This window comes from Podarcis erhardii (genome assembly GCF_964252035.2).
Source record: "Podarcis erhardii genome assembly, chromosome: 2".
NCBI lineage: Eukaryota > Metazoa > Chordata > Lepidosauria > Squamata > Lacertidae > Podarcis > Podarcis erhardii.
In genome coordinates this window covers 64,507,363-64,524,100 of record NC_138498.1, presented here as the reverse complement: position 1 = coordinate 64,524,100, position 16,738 = coordinate 64,507,363, and the positions used below count along the sequence as shown (strand labels likewise).

Below are 16,738 nucleotides of genomic sequence, written 5' to 3'. Positions count from 1 at the left end.
CTCCCAATAGTGAGACACATAGGAGTCACAAGAGGGGCAGCCGAAATCATCCCACATCTCTCTCTCTAGATGGGTGTGCTTATTTTCCTCTCTCATGTAAAATGGCTCTTGTTTGTAGGCAAAGTTAGATTCCATTGAATTATGACCCAATGCATGGGCACAGCATCAACAGTTTTGATTTCTGTACATTTTGTATGGTCACTGCTTCCTTTTCTTCAAAACCGTATGTTTAGTAACTGCTTGTTGCAACTTCCATTGCAAAACAGGAGAGGATGGCTTGTATCCTACAGTTGACCATGTCCTGCCGTGAATTATAATCAATATTACCTCCCTATTTGAAATTATTACCGTATCCTATGCCCAATTCATACATGCACCTTTCTCCCAGTATGCTTGAAACCACAGGGGCTCAAGTATACCCTGCCATGGAGTACTGCTGAGAAGCAACAGAAACTGCCATCTTTTGCATACAGCCCAATTAGAGTGGTTCAAGTACTGTGAATTGTATTTTATTGTGCTTGAGTCTACCTACAACTCCGCCGTTCCTGCTGATATGTACCCAAAGGTGGAGAAGGGGGCAGGGCAGAAAGCAAGAAGGGAACATAACCAACAGGCTCTTCAATCTGTGCAATCCACTTTAAAAAACTGCTAACAGACTTCTGCTGGTTTCTCTCCTGTTCTGTGATTGCTGCCACTTCCAAGTTATACGTCATTTCCCCCAAAATGCAGATACACATTTAAAGCTCAATGCAATCGGTAAGCTGTCAGACAGAAGCATTTCAGAACAGCAGCAAAGAGATTCAAGGGTTTTTGTTTGTTTGTTTCAATCAATCAATCCCATCATACTTCTGTCATGGAATCCAAGGTGGCATTCAAGTGGTTTCCAGGCTGCCTCCCATCCAGGCACCGACCAGACCCAACCCTGCTTAGCATCAGCCAAGTGGTGGCATCTTGTGCCTCCAGCCCATACACTTGGTCTTGGGTTCTCTTCCCAAGGAATGGTAACATGATGTTTTGACAGTATTGGAATTATTAATTCTCTAGATTCCAGAGGAGACTGTATAAACCAAAATCCCTGCAGACCATTCGGCATCATTCTATCAGAGAGACTCGCACTGGAGCAGACAACAATATTCCACTCTTATCAAAGACTAATAACCGTGCTGTGCAGGTTCTTAAATCAACCGCCCCTGACTTGTACATAAAGAAGCATAGACGCGGATCGGAGTCCTGCCTTTTCCACTGTCCGCTTGCATTTAAATCAGCAAAATAAATACAGTTGGGAAGCAAAGAAGTGGCAACAAGTCACTGCAGTTGCTACAGTGGAAACCAGGATCCAGCCAGGCTGACGAAATATTCTATAGCAAAGAAAAATAGAAAGGTGTGCACAGGTTTAGTGTGTCATTTATAAGGCACGGGTGGCGTTGACGGCGGTGGGAGTTGGTACGATGAGTTCAAAGAGAGACTCATAGGTTCCCACCACAAACCCAGCAAAACCAATGAAACTGATCAGGATATCTTTGGCAATGGTCAAGGGATGCATGCCGTCGGAGTAGTAGGTGGCAATGTGCAGAAGGGGCGGGATGATCAGGGCGAGGGCACTGCTGCTGATTGAGCCCACCAGAGAGATGACAATGCCCAGTCGAGGAATCAGGATTGCTAGCAGACCTGAGACACAAAGAAACAAGAGGAAATAAAAACTTGGTTAGGAATGCATCTGATTGAAAACATTTACAGTGGTACCTCAGGTTACATACGCTTCAGGTTACAGACTCCGCTAACCCAAAAATAGTGCTTCAGGTTAAGAACTTTGCTTCAGGATGAGAACAGAAATTGTGCTCTGGCGGTGCGGTGGCAGCGGGAGGCCCCATTAGCTAAAGTGGTGCTTCAGGTTAAGAACAGTTTCAGATTAAGAACGGACCTCCGGAACAATGGGGGTGGAGATGCCCCTTCAGGTATACTGGACCAAGGCCGTTTAGGGCTTTAAAGGTCAGCACCAACACTTTGAATTGTGCTCGGAAATGTACTGAGAGCCAGTGTAGGTCTTTCAAGACCGCTGTTATGTGGTCTCGGTGGCCGCTCCCAGTCACCAGTCTAGCTGCCACATTCTGGATTAGTTGTAGTTTCTGGGTCACCTTCAAAGGTAGCCCCACGTAGAGCGCATTGCAGTTCTATCTCATCTCATTCTATCTCATCGTCAGCACAAGAATTTGAGCAGGTAATATTGTAAGGGAGTGACAGTCTTTGGAATTTATTCATGTAGGATTCTGACATATTCTATAGCTTCATTTATCTATTATTACATATGCATCCTGCCTTTCTTCCAAGAAACTCAAGCAGCCACACACCATTCTCCTCTTTCCCACTTTATCCTCACAACAAACCTGTGAGATAGGTTAGGTTGAGAAGCTATGACTTCTCTTTTAAAAATGCGACAAGAAGTTCATTTGCACCTTAAGACAAACAATACTGGACTTCAGGTAGAAGAAGAAGAAGAAGAAGAAGAAGAAGAAGAGGAGGAGGAGGAGGAGGAGGAGGAGGAGGAGGAGGAGGAGGAGGAAGAAGAAGATATTGTATTGAAGGAAATGAGAAATAAAACAACAACAACTAGGCACTCAGGTTAGAAGAAAACAAACAGATATTGAGCTAAACATAAGCCAGACCATTTTTATATTGGGGAATTTGATAAAATGATACACAAATTTGCTCCAGCAAAGGCAAAGCTTATCAAAAACATGTATATCATTAGCTTCCATAAACCTTTGCCATCTTGCTCTCGCCTCTCTCTTCTCCTCTCAGTAGTAACAGTTTTGGAGGAATGTAAAAGCCCGTCTACAGAGAGACAACCCTGCTTGAAAAATCTAAGATAAAACAAGTCCCATCCTGACAAATGTTTAAATGGGCTCATCTGTTCTCTGCTGCTTTTATGGATTGAATCTAATTGGACTGTGGAACAGTGGGGCTGTTTTTCTGTTTTATGATAATGCCAGGCTGATTGTGATTTATGCTCCGACCGTTGTTTTTCAGGATCTTGGGCCTCTTAATAAGCTTTAAGCAGTGTTTTTGTATTGCATATTCGTTGTTCTTTTGTTTTGCTACTCCTTTTGCGAGGACACACTCCTTAAAATAAAATAAAAATGCCTGTAAACAAGTCTATTAAATAATACAGGGATAGGGAAACTGTGGCCCTCCAGCTGTTGTTGGGCTACAACTCTCATCAGCCCCAGCCAGCATGACCAAGTGCCACAAACAAGGAGAATATGATGCAGATAATTTGTTCTGTTGGGCTTGCAGTATATTAGCAGGAGGCCTGGGTTGTGCATGCTGACCCACAGCAAAAAATGCATTTAACACTAAACCAAAATCCCTAGCTTATTAACTTCTTCCTTGCTCCTCTGTTGTATCCTATGCATGAGGTGTAATACAAGCCAGGGTGCAGCATGTTGTAAACATAGCCACGGTTTGCGGGTTTGGATGTTATGGGAAGCTATAGGTAATGGTTTCAAAACAAGCACAGGCATGAAGCCATGGTTGAAAGTTGGCCAAAACAACACACAGTACACAATGTTAATTGTCCAGATGTTGCATCCAGAAATTAAGCCCTGAAACTGATGCTCTGAAGGCACAGTGTGTCAGAGAATTAAGACAGAGATAAACCTTTAAGTGGGATGCTGGTGGTGCTGTGGTCTAAACCACTGAGCCTCCTGGGCTTGCCAATCAGAAGGTCAGCAGTTCGAATCCCCGCGGCGGGGTGAGCTCCCGTTGTTTGGTCCCAGCGCCTGCCAACCTAGCAGTTCGAAAGCACGTCAAAGTGTGAGTAGATCAATAGGTACCGCTCTGGTGGGAAGGTAAACGGCGTTTTTGTGCGCTGCTCTGGTTTCACCAGAAGCGGCTTAGTCAAGCTGGCCACAAGACCTGGAAAAACCAGAAGGTGTTAAAGAAGGACCGAACATTTTTCATGTACGCAACAACGGCAGCAAGGATACTCATCACTAAAAATTGGAAAACTCAAGATCTAACCACACTGGAAGAGTGGCAGGTGCAACTGATGGACTATATGGAACTAGCCGAGATGACTGGCAGAATCCGAGACCTGGGAGAAGAGAGGGTCGAAGAAGATTGGAAGAAATTCAAGATTTATTTAAAGAAACACTGTAATTTGGTTGAATGTTAAGAAAGGATGCTAGATCATAAATAATTGTGCACCACTAAACTAGATGGAATTAAGATGATAAGTAAGTTTGAGGAAAAATTATAAACCTATTGGAGAATTAATAGATTATAATTAAATGAATCTGACACAAGAGTGTAAATAAGATGATAAACTGCGGGCAAGAATTGACCATGATGTAAATGGGAGCGGGAGGTGTGAGGGAGTCCAAAGATGTTAAGAAAGTATGTTATGATATATGTTATACTGTTTTTTATCTTTGCATTTATGTTTAAAAATCCTAATAAAATATTTTTTTTTAAAAAAAAAAACCTGGAAAAACTGTCTGCGGACAAACATCAGCTCCCTCGACCAGTAAAGTGAGATGAGTGCCGCAACCCCAGAGCCGTCCGCGACTGGACTTAACTGTCAGGGGTCCTTTACCTTTTTTTAACCCTTTAAGTAACATTAGCATTTTAAGGCGCTCATATTTCCCTCTTCCAGCTCCTTTTCTACCTTTTTTTTTGTCAGAGGCCAAAGAAACCTCAAATTCTACCAAAGACACATGCGTAAAGTATGCAGCAATGCACAGGTTTGTTTATTTGTTTGTTTGTTTAAAGATGCATTTCGCCTTTTCATGTCATTGCCCCCAAATCCCCTTTCTGGACACTCCATATACTCAATGCCGAGTTGGTGTTGAGTCGTGGCAGGGATTTTTTGGTGGCAGTTCCCCATATATGAATGCCCCCCCCCCCCGTGAGTTGTTTCTGTCCCCCTCTTTGTTTTCTTTCAAGAGGAATTTTACAACATTCCTGTTTACCCATGCATTTGAATACTGAAAGTTTCTGTGCATGGCAACCTTGAAAATATCTCTGAATATACATGATTGTCTTTACTATGCTTTTAATAGCATTGTTTTAACACATGAGTTTGCCACCCTGGCCTTCTTTGGGGGGGGGTATAAATTTAATTCATAAAGTAATATGAGCCCAGCCAGATGGGCAGACTATATTATTATTATTATTATTATTATTATTATTATTATTATGAGTTGTAACCTGGGGGTGATTCTGCTGCCTGATGCTTTTGTGGTATTTTAAGGCACAGACAACTCCTGCTAAAATGAAGCAGTAAAAGAGGAGAATGATCCATAATAGAGCTGGCTTTTGTTGGCAAAGAAAGTAGGGCACTTCAAAGAGAAGAATCACCATGACCAGAGAAAAGGAGGAATTGGTTTATTTCCTGAAAAAATCCAGTGTGTTTCCAAAGTAGGATGTTGCTTTTCCAGTTCCTATAGGCTTCATATTATCAGTGGGAAGAACGCTCTCAATAAGCCTGGGGGACTAGGACAAAACAAATTGAGAGAGGGAGGCAAGCAACAATGCAATATTTTAAAATGAAAAACTCAGCTGCTTTATGGGTGACACGGGGGTGCGGTATTGGGGTGGGGTGAGAACTTATTTGTACTGCAAAGCAAGACAATGGATGCTTTGTTTAGATGAGGGAGGGGGAGCCTGTGGCTCTCTTTAGATGTTACTGAGTTCCAACTCCCATAATATCCCCATTAGCCATCCTGGTAAGGCTTGATGAGAAGTGGTGCCCAACAACCTCTGCTGTGCCACGGATTCCCCATGACTGATGTCGCCGGAAATCACCCCCCCTCCATTTGTCACGTGTATTACACAAGCACCACACTCACACGTACACGCATCTCCCCTCCCCAACCCTAGAGATGTCCCTTTAGAGGGTCACCTCCCAAAAGCCTTCCGTAAATAAGGAAACGCTAGCCTGACGGCTTTCCACTCTAGCGCTCCGCATCGCCCTATTCTTAACATGAGTAGACCGGGCGACCGAACTCTGGGTCACTCGATTGCCGCTTCAACCAATCAGCATTAGCGAACAGCGCCCCTGGTGGCGGCTGCGCTGGTACTGCAGCCGGCATTCGCTGTGTCCCTGTTTGACAGCTCACTGACACTTTTCCGAATTCACTCAACCATGACTGATCCAATCAAGAGCTTGCTACATTGTTTCCTGAACTTGGGGTTGGTTTGAACTTCAAAGTCTTCGCCATTTTATATTCGCTAAAAATCAACCATACGTTGGATTTTCGTCGGACCACTTTTATTTTACTGCATATCTCTAGGACTATCAAAGGGGGGTGACCTGATGCTGGGCAACCATAATCTCTCGACCGAGCGGTCACGTACTCAGCGATTCCTCTCGGTTGACGTGACTGCCTTGATAGCCATCGTGATGGGTCCAGACAGGAGGCTATCAAGGACACAATAAAGCTGCACCTTTTAGTGTATTCCACACGGACTCACACAAAGGACACTGACCGGATTCCCCTCAGGGGGCAGGAAACTTCGCCCTTCTCCTTTTGTTCTTAAAATTGACTCATGTGGGGAGGGGAGAGGAGGCTCCGGCCAGGTGTCAGGACACTCGGATTACCTGTGTAGCCCCTCCTCGACTCCTCCTAATTTTAATGTAATCATGATGTAGATGTGATGTAATTCTGGGGGTGTAGCTTGGGGAATTAGCAACTAATAAAAGTTAGGGTCTTCCTTTGTTCGGGGCTTCCATCTTGCTTCACTTCGTGGGCGGTGGGAGTCCTGTCGCGACAGTCTTTTCTTAAATAAAGACCGAGCCTACTGGCTGCTGTTTTGCTTTGAATTGCTCTGGTCGGTGTCTTCATTTGTCCAAGAGAGCCCTCGGACTTTCCGGTAACACTGACAAGGGAGAAGCTTCCAAGGGATGCAGCAGCTCCAGCTTCACTGTGAAACTGAGGAAAGTGAATGAAGCTATTTCACAGTGACGGAGTTCGATTTTAAAGCAGCAGGCAAACAAGTCACGGCCCTTATCTAACCCAAACAGCTAGGATGTGCCTGAACAAGCTGCTGAGGCTTTGAGTTTGGGAATCACATTTTGCTGTTTATGTATCCCTTGGCAAAGGGAAGCTAACTTGTTCGGATTACACAACATTGTCCCGAAGGAGCCAATTCGCAATTCAGTAGCAGGGGATTTAAGCTTATGCAAAGGCAGATCCCATTTATGGATTTATTTGCTGTGTTTACAGACTGTCCTCCAGCCTTAGGGATGCTTACAACAGCAAATCAAAAATGCATACAGTGGTATCTCTGGTTACATACGCTTCAGGTTACAGACTCTGCTAACCCAGAAATAGTGCTTCAGGTTAAGAACTTTGCTTCAGGATGAGAACAGAAATTGTGCTCCGGCAGCGTGGCAGCAGCAGGAGGCCCCATTACCTAAAGTGGTGCTTCAGGTTAAGAACAGTTTCAGGTTAAGAACAAACCTCCAGAACGAATTAAGTACTTAACCTGAGGTACCACTGTACATTCTATGTTTAGTGTATGCAAGGACGATATATCACTTCACCTACAGTGGTACCTCGGGTTAAGAACTTAATTTGTTCTGGAGGTCCGTTCTTAACCTGAAACTGTTCTTAACCTGAAGCACCACTTTAGCTAATGGGGGCTCCTGCTGCCACTGCGCTGCCACCACACGATTTCTGTTCTCATCCTGAAGCAAAGTTCTTAACCCGAGGTACTATTTCTAGGTTAGTGGAGTCTGTAACCTGAAGCGTCTGTAACCTGAGGTACCACTGTACTTCAACATGTGGCAAGCCAACTCTGCTCTGTTTGGGGGCCCTCTTCCTCATTAAGCTGAGTGAAGTTTTGGTCTTCTACCCCAAAGTCCTGCACTACCAGATCCGCAGCTGGACACTGACCAAAGCCCAGTGTTCTAAGGGATGTCTTACAGTCATGGTGCCAGAACACAAACGCAACAGAATGTGCCTTTCCCCCACAATTATTCAATGGTAGCTATTTCACGGGGACGGGGGTTGAGGGCAAGCAACTTCCATTGAACTCTGCTGTCTTGGGGCCAGAGCACAATATTGTCTGGCCGTTTCTCAACATTATCCACACAGGTATCTACCAAAGAAACGTCCAGGTAAAAAACAAAAACAACATGGGGACTCATTTTGAAGATAATCTTGTTTTCATTTTATATGAAAGCAGTGCAGTGTGTGTGGTGTGACATCGAAGAGACAACCCGACCTGGAAGCACCTGAGGAGGAGTTTGTGTGAAACTTTGACAATTGCCTTCCCCATCCACAGCACACGTCTCAGATTCTGCCTTACAAAGCAAAATCTTGTTGTGACTTAAGGAAACAGGTTTTGAGGAGGACTGAAATGTGGGCTCCCCATTTTTCATGATTAAGGGCCTAACTTTTTTAATAAGCGTGCACAGGAGGGTCAGGCTGCACAAACAGCTTTTGGAGGTGCCCTCCAAAGGGGAGAGTCTATGGCTATGGGTTAAGAGGAGGAAGATGCTGATCGCAAGGGGAAATAAGCGGAAGCAGATTCATGTTCTCCCTTTCATCTCTACCTTCCCTCCATCCTCTCAAGACACAGCCCCCACCAGAGAGTGCTCAGCAGGACCAGCGGATTAGCTGCCTGTCCAAACACAGCGTCACGAGCCCCTTTATGACTCAGCCAATTGTCTCATCTCACAGGAAACAGGATTTTAAACGCCCACTTAAAAAAAATAAAAACAGATAGGCAGCAAAACTAAATTACCCAGCTGCAGCTCTTCAGCCCTCAGGAGACAACGGTTATGCTTTCCATAGATATCAATTCAAAGGGCTTTTAAACTAGACCTCTCTTTCCTTTTGCTTAGCACTTCAAAACCCAAAATTACATCCTCTCTTCAGACACCCAAGCAGTGACGCAGACGTGCTTTGAGGCCAGGAGATCATTTCAATTAATATTCATGCAACCCACTTAATTGCTTTTATCCTTGCTGAGAGCCCAATAAACTTTTACTTCCTTGCCTCTGACGGCACAAAACCGAACAAGGATATCTTCTAGAACAGAAACGTCCCTGCCCTGAGCACCTTTCCAGCACAGGTCTACTTCTTCCCCATCACCACATCTGGAGGAATCGGCTACCTAAATCCATTGCCTTAAATCTTTGCCCTTCACTTCTGTTTGGCCCTGGATTCACCGAAGCCCATCTTTCTCAGTTACATGAACCTCTACCCACCATCCTGTTGGCTTTCCAACCAAGGCTGACAAAAATGTATGAAGAGACTTGCTGGATCAGGCCAATGGCCCATCTAGTCCAGTATCCTGCTCTCTCAGTGTCCAACCAGATGCATACGAGAAGCTCAAAAGCAGGACGTGAGCCCAAAAGCGCTCCATCCACTTGTGGTATTCAGGGGCACAGCAGTGTTCCACTGTAATAGGAGTGACTGACAGTGCAATCCTACACGGTTCCTTGAGTTTAATTTAGTGGGAATTTGCTCTCAGGTAAGTGAGGACTGTAGACAAAGAGATTACTTTCTAAATCAGAGGATTCTATTTCAGAATTGGAAATCTCCAGTCCACCTGGCAAAACCAAGTGTGAACAAAAAAATAAGTCATCCAAACCAGAGCTACATTTAGGAGATTTTCTCTTTTTTTGTTAGAAATAGAGGGTCCATGGTAGGAGAAGATGAAAGCATAAGGCACCATGGACCTAGAAAGCATAAGGCACCATGGACCCTTGGATTCTAGTCCTAGGGTCTCTGGACTAGCATGCTGAGCCCAATTATCTGTACCACTCTTGTCATCATCCTGCCACCAACACAACTCAGGACAAAACTTGAATTGCAGCCTACTCACTGCTCAAGTCTGGTCTTACATTCTTAGCAGGTGCTGGTTATCTCTCAAGTTATTATTATTCATTTCATTTCTGTACCGCTTTAGGCAATGGGTATCTTACCAGATCTGTTCCATCAATGCAAAAAATGATTTTCAACCTCCCTCTAGTTTGGGCCAAAAAATGCTCTTGTTTTTTTAGAGCTCTCCACGGTGATGAGGACTAAGAAGCATTTTCTTAAAGAGAATGGTTTACTTTTCATGAAGTCAAACCTTGCATATGAGGCGAAGTCTACACCAGCAGAAAGTATGTGTAAGGTTTTCTTCACATGCAGCAAGAAACAATTGTACAAGCACTCCCGTTGTACAGCACATACAGGTTTCTAGCATGCCAAACTGTTAAAAACCCATCTCCCCGGTTGAATACAGCGGTACCTCAGGTTACATATGCCTCAGGTTACATACACTTCAGGTTACAGACTCTGCTAACCCAGAAATAGTACCTCGGGTTAAGGACTTTGCTTTAAAAGAGAGCTCTACCTCTCTTTTAAATCAGAACCAGTGAATAATAATAATAATAATAATAATAATAATAATAATAATAATAATAATAATTTATTATTTATACCCCGCCCATCTGGCTGAGTTTCCCCAGCCACTCTGGGCGGCTCCCAATCAGTATTAAAAACAATACAGCATTACATATTAAAAACATCCCTGAACAGGGCTGCCTGAAGGCGGTGAAGGTCCTGTGTGAGTGTCTGGAAGCGGTTGGAGGATGGATGGCGGCTAACAGATTTGAGGTTGAATCCTGACAAGACAGAAGTACTGTTTTGGGGGGACAGGAGGGGGGCAGGTGTTGAGGATTCCCTGGTCCTGAATGGGGTAACTGTGCCCCTGAAAGACCAGGTGTGCAGCCTGGGAGTCATTTTGGACTCACAGCTGTCCATGGAGGCACAGGTCAAATCTGTATCTAGGGCAGCTGTTTACCAGCTCCATCTGGTACGTAGGCTGAGACCCTATCTGCCTGCAGACTGTCTCGCCAGAGTGGTGCATACTCTGGTTATCTCCCGCTTAGACTACTGCAATGCGCTCTATGTGGGGCTACCTTTGAAGGTGACCCGGAAACTACAACTAATCCAGAATGCGGCAGCTAGACTGGTAACTGGAAGCGGCCGCCGAGACCATATAACACCAGTCTTGAAAGACTACATTGGCTCCCAGTACGTTTCCGAGCACAATTCAAAGTGTTGGTGCTGACCTTTAAAGCCCTAAACGGCCTCGGTCCAGTATATCTGAAGGAGCATCTCCACCCCCATTGTTCTGCCCGGACACTGAGGTCCAGCTCCGAGGGCCTTCTGGCAGTTCCCTCACTGCGAGAGGCCAAGTTACAGGGAACCAGGCAGAGGGCCTTCTCGGTAGTGGCGCCCGCCCTGTGGAATGCCCTCCCATCAGATGTCAAAGCGATAAACAACTACAGTGGTGCCCCGCAAGACGAACGCCTCGCAAGACGGAAAACCCGCTAGACGAAAGGGTTTTACAGTTTTGGAGGCGCTTCGCAAAACGAATTTCCCTATGGGCTTGCTTCGCACGACGAAAATGTCTTGCGAGTTCCCGCGGTTTTTTCCCGCTTTTTTTGCCCTTTTCCTAAGCCGCTAAGCCGCTTAACAGCTGATCCGCTGATAAGCCGCTTCTCAGCTGATCGCTAAAAGCCGCTAGACCGCTAATAGCGCTAATCCGCTAAGCTGTCAATGGGCTTGCTTCGCAAGACGAAAAAACCGCTAGACGAAGAGAATCGCTGAACGGATTAATTTCGTCTTGGGAGGCACCACTGTACCTGACATTCAGAAGACATCTGAAGGCAGCCCTGTTCAGGGAAGTTTTTAATATGTGACATTTTAGTGTATTTTTAATCTTTGTTGGAAGCCGCCCAGAGTGGCTGGGGAAACCAGGCCAGATGGGCGGGGTACAAATAAATTATTATTATTATTATTATTATTATTATTATTATTATTATTATCAGGATGAGAACAGAAATCGTGCTCCGGCGGTGCAGCAGCAGCAGGAGGCCCCATTAGCTAAAGTGGTGCTTCAGGTTAAGAACAGTTTCAGATTAAGAATGGACCTCCGTAACGAATTAAGTACTTAACCCGAGGTACCACTGTAAAATACAACTGTTTGCATTCTAAAATTACACTTAATTCAAAGGAGATAAAAAAGAAAGCAAGGCAAATAGTTTTAACACCCCTTTTTGCTAACCACATCTTTTCTGGGCTCAGTTTCAAAGGTGGAACAGTAAGCCATTCAAGAATAAACATGGAGAGGAAGAAATTAATATAGCTGAAAAATAAACTTGGAGATGGGATAAATCTTTATGAAGAAAGCTATACTTAAATATTTTTAAATGTAAGTGCATTGTAAGGGGCAAAAACATGAACTCCTGAACTTGCAGTATGAATGCAAAAAGTTCTGAGAGGACTGAAGTCTCTCTGCTACAGCCATCTGTGCCACAGAAGGAGAGCAATTTGATAAATAAACTGATGGCAGGATCTGCAGAATCAGCTTCAGGATATCAGTGCTGTTCTTATGCTTCTGTTCAACACCAGAACACCAAATTGAGAAGTGTGGAGACATGGCATGGGTGTCAGTCCTAACTCATCCTCCTCAAAAGGAATTTTGTTTTGGTGAAATTTCTTTTCAGTGGGTTAGATAGTCTCATTGTAATATATAATACAATAACTAAGCCTGCAAACCAGCTGCTTCGTTAGATCAAAAATGAAACATCTTTGAGCACTCTATGCAATCTGTGATGTAATGGCAGCTTCAGTTATAGCACAAATGCTCAAACTCTTGCACATCTGTGATCTCCAATAGTGCTGTGAAGCACCCTTGGACTGATGCATCAGTTTCTGTTGCAGAATTTTGCTTTTGATTCTAATTGTGCCTATTAGAATAAAACAGCATTTATTGGATTAGTCTAGACCAGGGATGTCCAACTCCCAAGAGACTGCGATCTACTCACAGAATAAAAAACTGGCAATGATCTACCCATGGGGGGGCGGGTGCAGGTCAAAGTAGTTGTTGGGGTTTTTTTAGGGAGCCAAGTCTGAATTGTCAACCATTTTTAGGGGTGCAGGTCAAGGTTGTTGAGCATTTTTTAGGGGGGGACAGCAAATACTTCTGCCGCTTTTGGGGGAGGGGCCTGCGACATAAATCGATAAACAATAAGTCATCCCGCCAGCGGAAACTCCGTTTTCCGTTCTTGAAATCATGCATGGATAAAGGAAAGAGGGAGGGGGTGAATGCTCCCTTCCCCCCGCAGACGAAAAAGAGACTGCAATCCACTTCTAACAACCACGGGTTGATTTGTCGATTGAAGTTGACCTGTTGGACATCCCTGGTCTAGACTACAGACCATCTTGGCTGTGACTCCTGGAAGAGCTGCTCCCAGCCATGCAGGTCTTTCCCCACCTGGCCTGGAAGGGAGGGGCACTGACTGACTCCAGCTGCAAAAGCTGAGGCTGCTGAAGAGGCCAGGGGCCATCTTGGCTGTCTCTTAGTGAAGACCCAGGTCATGGAGCCGGAGCTTCCACAGCCACCACCCACCACTGGCAGCAACAGCAGCAGATACTTTCTATGCTTAGGATACTATTTTATTCTCTTGTTAATTATTCTGTTTTAAACGTGCATTTCATATTTGAATTAGTTTGTTTTCTTTTGAAACATTAATTTTCAATACTTGATTGATTGATTGATTGATTTGATTGCTTTTGTATACCTCTCTTCATCTACTTATCTGTAGACAAGGATCCTTTCTAGATTCCTCCTTTCTCCCTTCCGCAGTTAGGCAAACACTTTGCATCTGTGTGCACATGCATGAATAAGTGCATGTTGGCTAGGAGAAAATGAATATATTCTATGGCAGCAATGAACTCTGCCTGAAGCCTTTATGACAAGCCTCTTCTGGGTTGTATCCAGCAGCAATTACATTGACGGTATGTGGTGTCAAGTGATACTGGCTGGGAGATAAAATTATATTGGATCTTAAATAGCATATGCAAGGCTTCCACCATTCTGACACTTGGCACCAGTGATGATCAACATTTGCTAGACTAGTTTTATCTACCAACACTTCTTCTCAAGCTCAGGAACAGAGAAGTCAAAGCAAAACTTGCCTGGCTATTTGTTACTTGCTCTTTTACAGTATTTTAATTTACATACCATTATGAACATCCAGGGGACGCGGGTGGTGCTGTGGGTAAAACCTCAGCGCCTAGGACTTGCCGATCGAAAGGTCGGCGGTTCGAATCCCCGCGGCGGGGTGCGCTCCCGCTGCTCGGTCCCAGCGCCTGCCAACTTAGCAGTTCGAAAGCACCCCCGGGTGCAAGTAGATAAATAGGGACCACTTACTAGCGGGAAGGTAAACGGTGTTTCCGTGTGCTGTGCTGGCTCGCCAGATGCAGCTTGTCACGCTGGCCACGTGACCCGGAAGTGTCTTCGGACAGCGCTGGCCGCCGGCCTCTTAAGCGAGATGGGCGCGCAACCCCAGAGTCGGACACGACTGGCCCGTACGGGCAGGGGTACCTTTACCTCTTACTATGAACATGCAGATTTTAATAAACCATTCTGACATCAATGGAACATTTCCCCCTCAATTCTTTTTTTTTGGGGGGGGGGTATTTCAAAACACCCAGATTATGGAGCTTTCCAAATATGTATGTAAAATTTGCTCATGTAGCTTTGCATCTTCTGTTTTGCTGAATACATCCAGCATAGTCTATGTCAGGCATAGGCACACTCGGCCCTCCAGATGTTTTGGGACTACAACTCCCATCATCCCTAGCTAACAGGACCAGTGGTCAGGGATGATGGGAGTTGTAGTCCCAAAACATCTGGAGGGCCGAGTTTGCCTATGCCTGGTCTATGTAGTGTCAGATACTAGAGATACTGCGTTTTAAGGAAGTTCGCTTTTATATCTGTGAAAATCAATCTTGGTAGGATTTTGGCCTATCTCCATCTCCATGCTTTGATGTTCAATTCCTGTCTTATAAGCCCTTTTTATTTTCCCATAAAGATGCCTGATTTGTCCTCTGGTTCTAAAATTATGCTATACACAATTTTTGTCAATGGCTTTTAGAATAAATTCACCCTTCCCACATTGGTCTGGAGGGTCCCCCAAACCTCCGGAGTCAATTTTCATGGGGTCACAGAAGGACCCCATGGAGATTCAAAACTGCCTTGCCCCTTTGCCAACTGACAGGAGCTCTATATACTAGACTCCATCTGTGGGCTTCAACTCAAAATAAGTTATAGAAATGATTTTTATCACGGAAACCCATGCTAGCAACTTTCCCTTCACATTTACAAGGGCTTTTTAAAAAAACACCAAGTAACTTCTTGTCAGCAGCAATCATTATTACTTGCTTCAGACACCTCAGTAAAGCCATCTCACTAAGTGGAATAAGTAGTCATAATTTTGCAATTCCCCTGTTCAGGACACTGTGCCAAAATGGAATGGAAAATATACAACCACTCTGATCTCTTACTCACATGTTACGCTGACCAAGGATGCCCTCAGCAGCAGATTGGCCCATAATGCCCAGCGCTCAGGAACCTGAGCGATGGCCGTGGGAATGATTATTTCTGCAGGGACGTAGAACTGTAGTGCATACGTGAAGAAGATCCCAATGGAGTACAGCAGCTTGACAGACTGATATAACCTGCATAAATGATACAAGAACCGAGAGTTACATTGACTCATCCTCCCAGGTGAAGCATTCATGTCAAAACCAAAAATGAACACAACCCAGAGACAAAGCATATTTGGCATGTTTCTGCTCCCCAATCCCGTGAGTACCAAGGGACTATGGCATGCACTTTCCATTTGCAGGGGGGAGAGAGAGAGAGAGAGAGAGAGAGAGAGAGAGAGAGAGAATATGAACACTGTTCCAATCCCGGGCTTTGCAGAGACCAAGCTTAACACGGAAAGGTACTTGCCCTGATCTAATGACTTTGCTACTGTATGATGAGGCATGGACTTCCTTGGGCAAGTAATGTCTTTTTCAGAGTCAAGAGGACAGATGCTGAAAAGCTATCTGTCCTTAAGTGATCTCAGAATCCCTGAAGTTCTTCTTTCATAAATAATCACAAATTCACGGGTTGTAAAAGTCAAGGGATTGTATCTAATCAAGTCATGGTAGGAGAAGACCTACAGCAAAATCATTGGGCTTAGGTTACATGTGTATACCTACAGTGGGTCTACATAAAGGTATAACTTGGTGGGAGGATCCTTCTTTGAAATGGACACTGGGAAGTCTCCCCATTATGTACAGATGTTTATCCGAAGGGTTAATTTCTTTCATAGACTCTTCCGTTTGGATTTTACTTTCATTAACAGAGCCTGTGAAGTGTCAGAAATCAATCTCCTAAAGTCCATCTCCGAGCAAAACAAGTAGATACAGCAAAGATAACAGCAGGCCATCCCACGACATGTGATGAAATCCATCAACGCCAAAAAATTAGATGGCCTTGTTAAAAGACAAGAAATAGATATGAAGGGTGAATGGGGTGTTTTGTTCTTCAGAACAAAAATAGAAATAAACAGAATCCTTGGAAGGAACTGAAGTTCTGCATGTAATTATGCATTTTCATTACTGGCTGGCTCAACAGCTGAAAACAAACGAGCAGGAAAGATTTCCAGATACTCTGCAACTGCAGTGTGTGTGAATGGGGGATGAATTAAAACCTGCCAATATTGTAAGGTCCCAGTGTAACTCAACAGCACACTGAAATTTGGAATACTGTGCACAGCTCAGGGTAATTGTATCTTAGTTATGTATAGTGATCGCAGGGAAAGTGGACAGAGGGGTTTTCCTTCTTCTCTCATGATACTACAGCACCCAGGGCCATCCAATGAAACTGAAGG

At 44.5% G+C, this 16,738-nt stretch overlaps 1 protein-coding gene across 3 annotated transcripts in view; it reads right to left on the bottom strand.

Annotated features, from left to right (window-relative positions):
• Nucleotides 1-827: 827 nt before the first annotated feature.
• The window catches only part of LOC309336096 (proton-coupled amino acid transporter 1-like), a 41,672-nt gene continuing 25,761 nt past the window's right edge, over nucleotides 828-16,738 (bottom strand). For all 3 annotated transcript variants that reach the window (XM_081851546.1, XM_081851547.1, XM_081851548.1), the window contains exons 10-11: nucleotides 15,364-15,533; nucleotides 828-1,668 (exon numbers count right to left, since the gene is read on the bottom strand). In XM_081851546.1, coding sequence (XP_081707672.1) covers nucleotides 1,406-1,668; nucleotides 15,364-15,533 — 433 coding nt within the window. In that variant the 3' untranslated portion in view covers nucleotides 828-1,405. The remainder of the gene's footprint in view (nucleotides 1,669-15,363; nucleotides 15,534-16,738) is intronic.